Genomic DNA, 8,415 nt, shown 5'->3' with positions numbered 1-8,415 from the left:
GATGTCACATCTCAAGGGATTATTCCTAATAAAGAATTTCTAACTTATATAGCGTATTTCATGAAACGAAAGGGCCCTTTACACAAGTACAGGGGAAAAAGAGAAAAGAAAATAGTAGGCAAACACAAACAGAATGTGTGCTCTGTAGCACATCTCTTTTTAATTTGGTACTAATTATAGTAGAGAGAAAATAGAGACAAATTCCTGAGATAATTATTCGAGTTTAGTGAGTTGTGTTGAGTTCATCAGCAGCTGTTGATTCCCAGAAGGACTTCCTTAAAAGAACAGCAGTTTAAGCCCAAGCAAATATGAATTAATTCGTCATTTATTATTGGAAACTTCATTTCTCATATGTATTGGATTGTATGCTTGCCTGAGGACAAAGTTTAAGAAAAACAACATTATGCTCAGTTGACCTGTAATGCACTGACTAAAGAAATCTCTAGGTTACACAACAGTTAACTGAAATCAACTAATTTACAGTTTCACTTATTATGAGCACCAAATTACAAAACATTAGGAAATGGGAAACATCCAAATTTACGAACCTGCGAAACAAAGCTTAATTTGATAACAATCTGTGGTGGCATTGTTAGAGGTAATGTAGAAACCAGTGGCCTCTTCTTTTATTCTGCCAGTCAAGGTTAAGTTTGATGTAATTTTGCGACACATTGAATCTTTAAATGAGTCTTACCATTTGACTTGAGCACCTTCCTCTGACACCTCACACTCCAGCTCAATCCTCTCATTCACCGTGGTCTTCACCGCCTCAATACCTTTAATTATCTTAACTGGCAACTCTATAAGACACGAGAGGAAGAAAAGAACTGAACAAGTTTCTTACTGATTGGCACATTTATACATTTGCAGTACATCATATGTCATATACAGTTCTTTATTTAGTTAAATAAAAGTAAACAGGTAATCAAGATACCTTTGACAAACAGCTCTGTGGCACATTTCTCGTCTCCCGCAGCTACAGAATAAGCTGCGTCGTCATTCATGCTGCAGTTGTTGATGACCATTATCCTTTGTGTGCCTTTATGCTCAAAAATATACCTAAACAGGAAGTCCATTAGTCAATTCACTGGTCACCAGCAGAAATTGTGCCAATACACAGTAGTCCTAAAATAAGAATGGATGCTATTCCAAGATATTAACTAAAAAAAAGACAAAGTTTGCAACAGAAACCAAAAATTATTTCTAAAGGGGCTGTACTCGACATTCGGAACTGCAGCAAACAAATAATTGCTACGTATTAATGTAGTGGCGTTCGGAGCACAGAACAAATTTACACTCCCTCTGTCTGTGTTGTAGTCCCAGCTTTTCTGTTCTTTGTTGTGATAGCCGTCCAGCCACGCGTGCATGTGGCTATGTGACAGGGGTATCAAGTATTGATAGTCTGTGTGGAGGTAACAACAGTTTTTTTTCCAATATTTCAAGTACAGCCCCTTTTTAAAAATCAAAATGTACAGCAGTGTTGACAAAATAAACATTATACAACGTCATTATTATACTCAACATGCAACAAGTGCACTTCACAAACCCAAGGGTCAGTGGTGATAGAGGGGTGGGATCACACCAAAACACCGACATGGAGAAGGGAGAATAGACTGGACGTATGGACTTACTTCCGTTGACTAAAGGTCAGCAGTGGAGCCAGAATGGGGCCCGATCACAGAGAGTGTACAGGAAGTGATTATGGCAGACAGGAAAGGGCGTCATGATATGACACACAGATAGATAGACAGACAGACAAAGACAGAGAAACATCATGCCTGGAGGGGTTTATGTTGTCGGCAAATAGTTTCAAAAGAGAGTGGTTTTATAGGTCTTCGGAGCAGGGAGCCCTAGAGAAAATGCAACAGGAGTAGACCAAAACCAGAAAACAGCAATAACCTCCTAGATGGCTTTAACTTTGCATGGCTTTGAACAGTAGTTTCATCTAATGTATGTAAAGTAAAGGCATAGTGTTCATCTAGTCTGTAATCCTCACATCCGTTCTAGTATTCTCTAAACAAACCCTTTTAGCTGCAGAATAATTGAGTCTTAATTCTGCATCACACCCTACTATTAGCCTTATCAACAAGGTGTGATACAGAATTAAGAGTCAATTATTCTGCGGCTAAAAGGGTTTGTTTAGAGAATACTAGAATAGATGTTAGGATTACATATACTCATATGATTGCGATATATGATCTAAACGCTAGATGGGAGAAATTCCTACACATTGGACCTTTAATGACGGCACAAAAACATGTTATCACGTTAGCCTAAAACCTTGCCTCAGATGATTGTTGGAGGGAGTGGAAAAAAACTGTAAGCACTGACATTAAGTCAAGTTTTAGTACTTTAAGTTATTGCCATAAACAATTTTAAGATATTGATTTCTGAAGGGATATACTGTATAACGTTTTTTCTTTGACAAAATGTTTTATATAACCCCTATTCCCAAGGTAAAGACTCACTCTGTCTAGTATTGTTACAAGTGAGTCTTCTCATTTATTTAATAAATACCTGATGCACTAACAAAAAAGATTTGCAAAAAAACATGGCTCAAAGGCCTATCAAAAAGTAAATCATGACGGCTACTTGATAATAGATTTGTTGTTGTTATTCGCCTAGTTAAAGTACATGATCATCAACATTTACTGCTGTGTGGGATTTAGTTTGTATTAACTTTGTTCCAAAGCCCGACTTGGTTAAAGACCTGTGAAGGAGGTACCACCTTTTTCCTGTACGGAGGAGGACATATACAGTAGTTAATAGCAATTAACTACAACAGTTTACAGACATCATACACTGCATTTACACGCAAATGTAGCTCTGGGGCCTTTTACTGCTATATTAGTATATATAATACGTGTGTGAGAGACTGTATGGAAACTGCCTAGAGCCACATTAGAGTTGAGAGTTATTTGTAGAGTGGGCTGTAGAATGTAGAATGGGTGGAGTTGACGGAGGTTACACCAGTCTTATTAAGCCACTTTTAGGTTTTAATATATTTCTATGTGTGTCTGTAAAAATGTAGGTCTTTGTGGCACATCTGTTTTTAAACTTAAGATAATAAGTGAAAAGAGGACAAAGACTGAATGTACAGTATATGTGCAGTGTGAAACATGTGGTGGCTGAACATTATGCGGAAACACATAATATCAGAAAAACGGCAATGGCACCAAATGAAACCCGCTGGTAAAAACATGCGTTTCATTTGTGCCTTGTTGAAGGGGAGAAGATAGAGAAGATAGACTGACGAAGATGCCATTACATACTTGGGAGAGGGCCGGATTTCCTGTCCGTTCTTGTACCACTTCAGCTCAACTGTGGGGTCTGCCAGATCGACCACCAAGCGGATCTTTCCACCTTTATCCGCCTGATATGCTGGTTCCAGCTTCTTTGCAAAAGCTTTGAAAAGACGAACCAAAGGTCACAAAAGAGACACCAAGATGGAGATCCCCTTTTAACCAGACATGAAGACTGATATTCACCCAGGAGCATGTCCCAAAATTTGGAAAACACTTACCTTCGCTTTTCTTCTCCTCTTTTGGGATCTTCTTCATCCTCCGCAGCAGACCCCTCAGATCTGTGATGCCGTACGTAAAGGCAATCTTTTCATACTGATCTGGACGGGCGTTCTTTAGGATCTCCCACACATCCACCTCTGGAGCATCATCCTGTTTTGGCTCTCTAGTGGTGCCGGACACGAGGGAACGATGTGAGGGTAGGGGTCATAGGCTGGTGTTTGCGACGTGTCCTGAGGAACTACTCATTAACCTCCAGATTAGGGGTCTTTGAAGGATTGGTAGGGTATCCCTTAAGCTTTACAATCACTGCTTATTTGATTAGGTTTATGTTTTCCTTCCTGCCATGCCATTTTTGGTTTGCTTGTCCTATTCCATTCCTCAGGACATGTCACACAAAGGGATGGGCATGGTGAGCTGTCTAACTGTGTGCTGGCAACAGCTCTGGGGTCAAATGTTAACACAAAACACAGAGGTGTTCTCTAATCCGCAGTATCTGCAATCTACAGGTTTTTTTTAACCGCTAACCTAAAATAGTCGGATTACATATTTTTTCATGAAAAGAGGGGAGGAAAGGCCTGTTATTACAACAACAACAAAAGAAATCTACGGGGAACATTGAAGTCACATCTTAATAAAAAGTCAGAAAATAAACATTAGATTAGTGTAATAGAACTGAGTTTTTCTTACTTATAGTTCTGCAATGATAATTTACTGCATGAAATCTTGAAAGTCAGCAGCACGTCATCTATCACAAAGTGACTTTAATGTCCTTTACTGTTAACCTTTCAGTCCTGTGATCATTTCCAATAAATATCTCCTGGGGGATAGCTATCGTTCTAAGATCAGTGACTCTAACATCTATGAAATATGTGTTTTTTTCTGTTGGACAAATCCAGAGAACCCAGAGGGACACACATGGTCAAAATGTAAGATATTTTAAGATCTTCCACCCAGCCGCTGTGCCACACAAATGGCCACACAAATGGTTATAATATTCTAACATTTAGGGTTGCCATTGAATTCACAATAATGATTTTAAAATGGCTTTTTAGGGTTTCTAGTATGCATTGAGGGATGAAGGGGAAACATTAAGAGGGAGCTGAATTATGGAGGAAATTTGAGTTGGGTTCAATTAGTTTGGACACAAGACTTAAGAGTAAGTGTGGGAGATGAAACAAGGGTTTTATCAGTGTTGTAGGATTAAATTAGCACACAAGAGCCTACAGATCAATAAAGTAGAGTTTTGTTTCCATTTGGTCACACCACTTATTGTAATAACATGATATATGGCATGCAGGAAGGGGAAACCTGCAACAAAGATTTGTAATGCTGATTTTAATGTCTTTCATATTGCTCCGGCCCATCCCTTTGTTTGTTGTTGGTTTGAGTGATCACTTCAGAAATAACCCGACATGGTTAGATAATGATATTAGAGATGTTAGATTTGTTAGATCCAACTTAATAAACACTTTGACCCTTGACATGAGTGTATTCATTAGTTTTCATCAAGAACATTCAGACAGCCTTTTCTTTCAGAGACATTTTCCCAAAATGTCCAAAAGATTGGAGGTGAATAGCGTCACACATTATTCCATTCTACATTTGTAATTCTCATGTGTTTATTTTCAGGCAGTTATGAAGAAAGCTGAAATAAACATGGAGGTATTTGCCTTGTATTTCTACGTTGAAATAAAACGACAATGTAGAGATAACACTATTTTACAGCATCATTTCTCCATGGCCCACTAGCACATCAATAACGATCCAAAATGGCGCACTCTGCCTCATAAAGGTGGTGTTTGACTCACGATGCTTATGATGCAAGGCCCATTTCCATCATTACTGATTGCTGACAGAGCGGTTAGGAATGCTGCCTTCAAATGAAGTGTTACCATACTACAGTAGGCCAACACTCTTGCTCGTCCAATTCCTAGAGCTACATGTCATGCTGGGGGCTCTACAGGATTACAGTACTCACCCGCAGTAAGGTATAATCGTTTTAAAACCTAAGATTTTCTCTTTACTAACCTTTGATTTCTGAATATGTAGGGGAGAAGAAGAGACAAGCCCAAAATAAAAATGTATAATTTTTGCCAGTGAATAGTGTCACTGCCTAGGACTATTTGTACTCACATTTAAATGTTGCACTATATCATCTGGAATATGCACCATGGTATTTATTTTGAGTCACCACAATAGCTTTGGTAAACCAGAGGTTTTCAAACTGTGAGGCGCCCCTCCCAAAATTCACACCCTTTCTCAGGATTAAATCTGACTGCACGGCATGATACACATATTTTTAGATTCAGTGTGACTTACATTGTGTGTGACATTCAGGGGATATTATTATCTCTTCCATTGTTGCGAGTAAACGTCAATTAACCCGCTTAAAAATCACACAATCAAGTCGCTCCTATAACTCCAGAACTTGCCTGAGAATTTAACACGTTATTAACTTTTCTTTTGTTTAAAAGTAACCCAGTGATAGTCTGTACATCCATTAGTACATTGCACAAAAAAAGCTAATTTGGCATAATTGTAATGGTGCCAATTTACCAAAATCATACAAATTTAGACTCATATTTTTTTTGCCATTAGACAGGGATGTTGCGCAGTAGTAACAACTTGTCTGAGGCGCGGCCCACAGACTTTGAAAACACCTGGTATATCGTGATGTATCGTCTGTAGAAATGTACTTGCCAGTCATATGGGAGCCTAACACAAATCAAATTTACAAAAGATTTGAAAGAAAGCAAAAAGAAGCACATTAAAAAAAAGCGCTTAAAAATGCTGAAAAGGACAAAATCCACTCAGGGTTGGGATGTGATTCTCACCTATGTTTAAGGAGACCACTAAAGTCAAGCTCCCCTGCATCTTCTTGTCCTTCACTGCTGTTGTTAACAAGGAAAGATTAGAGAAACAGTTACAGGCACTAGAACACAATGCTTAAAGAGCAACACAAAGCAAAGGCTCTGACTTCAATCAATGCATTAGCACCTAGCTAACACACGATCAATACACAAAAACACCCTTTTTTTTTGTCTTTTCTGGATAAAAGCTTGAAACAAGGTGTTTTGTGTAAGAGCGTTCCCAGGCAATATTGCCCCAGTGTTTCTGCAATGTTGAAGCAACATTACTGAGCCGCAACATTTTGAAACTGGGATGCTTTGCATTGCTTTTCCGGACACATTGTTTGGAGGGAGATTTAAAATGCAAGCGTTGGCCTTTAATTACACATTGAGCCACCTGGTTGATTTGTAATTACCTTTGAGAAAGGTCAATGACATTATTACAACCATCTTGTCACACTTAATTGTCCTAAAAAATAATCTTGCTAGAAGGTGAAATGTTTATCGCACTTGTTCTTTTCTTCACTTCCTCGCATGTATTAGTATTAATCCGATTTTCTGAAATAAATGCCTCGGTTTGTTCAGTTGAAGTGAAAAAAGGATATACTGTACTGTTGCATACTGAATTCATAATGGTTGCTGTTTACAGTTCTTTCGTTACCTTCTTTTGAAAGCTGATCGAATATCAACATTCTGTGAGCCTTGCTCAGCTTCTGTAAGAAAGTAACGACAAATATGATAGTCTGAATCTAGTTGACATATTAGAGTCAATATAATGCACTTTGATGCTTTAACAAACCTTGAACCTCCAAGTCGAAGGAACAGCTGTCAAACTTGTCCTTGTAGGTGACTTCACACCTGTAGTTTCCAGCATAGTTGTCTTTGGCCTTAATGATGTGCATCTCAAATGTGAGGATCTGCCAGGAAGTGATACTGTACATAAGAATTGGTTTAACAGCACCTACTACAAGGTGGTGCTGACGTAGGAGCAGGGATAGGTTGGGGCTTTGCTGTACAGTACCTTGGTCAATCGATCAAAGGTCTCTTTCAGCTGTAAGTGCTTTCCTGTCTTGCTTGCCAGATCCATCCATTTTCCTTTAAACCACTTGATGGTGGGTTTGCGGAGGAGATCTTTGGCCTCCACCTTGGCAACAAAGGTGATGTCTCCACCTTTAGACACAAAAAATACAGTGTGATCTCAAAGAAAAAGTGTCCAACAGTCCAAATGTCCAATCAATAAACCATTAACGTCACATTGAAAGCTGATTTAGTAGAACATAAAAATATAGAGGCACTATACTCTTAATGCCACTCCAGAAGTTTTCTATTTAAATATTTTAGTGCGTATTGTCTTTATTACAGAGATTTATAACACTCTCATATCTTCTTCTTCTCATTTAATGATGATAATGGGCAAAGCTAGAGCCATCAGCTGGTCACAACTTGGCTCAGTCAAATTGGCTCTGTCCAGAGGTAACAAAAAAGGTTGTTAATCCGCATAAAAGAATTAGTGAAAAATTTTACACGGGGATACAAGATATAGCGTGTTTTGTACTTTGTTACCTTGAGACCGAGCTAGGCTAGCTGTTTCCCCCTGTTGCCAGTCTTTATGCTAAGCTATGTCTCCTGGTTGTGGGTTCACACTTAATGGACAAGCACTAAATCTTGGCAAGCAAGTGAACATCTTTTCCCCAAAATGTGTAACTATTTATTTAAGGCCTCGAATAGTCAATGAATTACCCTAATAAAAATCTAGAATTTTTGTTTTACCATCTTCAATTTTTCTTTAACTCCTCTTTGTTACTCACCCACAGGGACAGAGGCACTCTGGGGGCTCTCTATCAGTAGGGTGGATCGTGGTGGGCTGTCAATGGGCTTGTCCAGGTCGTCTGGGCCCTGGCCGTCTCCCAGAGACCACACTGGTCAGTCAGGAGAAACACATACATGACACTGTGCTCTCCACTGTCATCGTGCAGGGAAAGATATATCAATACACTTGAGGAATTCACACACCCACCTCACTTTGGATCTGAAGTTTTAAG

At 38.9% G+C, this 8,415-nt stretch overlaps 1 protein-coding gene across 22 annotated transcripts in view; it reads right to left on the bottom strand.

Moving 5' to 3' along the window:
• Positions 1-8,415, bottom strand: part of mybpc1 (myosin binding protein C1) — a 34,772-nt gene that overhangs the window by 13,631 nt on the left and 12,726 nt on the right. For 16 of the 22 annotated variants that reach the window (XM_032505488.1, XM_032505479.1, XM_032505487.1 and 13 more), the window contains 11 exons: positions 8,182-8,292; positions 7,395-7,543; positions 7,173-7,290; positions 7,035-7,086; positions 6,359-6,415; positions 5,553-5,561; positions 3,524-3,687; positions 3,273-3,405; positions 1,632-1,640; positions 935-1,059; positions 695-800 (listed from right to left, as the gene is read on the bottom strand). In XM_032505488.1, coding sequence (XP_032361379.1) covers positions 695-800; positions 935-1,059; positions 1,632-1,640; positions 3,273-3,405; positions 3,524-3,687; positions 5,553-5,561; positions 6,359-6,415; positions 7,035-7,086; positions 7,173-7,290; positions 7,395-7,543; positions 8,182-8,292 — 1,033 coding nt within the window. The remainder of the gene's footprint in view (positions 1-694; positions 801-934; positions 1,060-1,631; positions 1,641-3,272; positions 3,406-3,523; positions 3,688-5,552; positions 5,562-6,358; positions 6,416-7,034; positions 7,087-7,172; positions 7,291-7,394; positions 7,544-8,181; positions 8,293-8,415) is intronic. The other 6 variants (XM_032505482.1, XM_032505490.1, XM_032505480.1 and 3 more) reach the window with 5 other exon arrangements.

Source organism: Etheostoma spectabile, chromosome 23, assembly GCF_008692095.1.
Source record: "Etheostoma spectabile isolate EspeVRDwgs_2016 chromosome 23, UIUC_Espe_1.0, whole genome shotgun sequence".
NCBI lineage: Eukaryota > Metazoa > Chordata > Actinopteri > Perciformes > Percidae > Etheostoma > Etheostoma spectabile.
The sequence above is the reverse complement of the archived record's forward strand: the minus strand, read 5'-3'. Positions and strand labels throughout refer to the sequence as shown.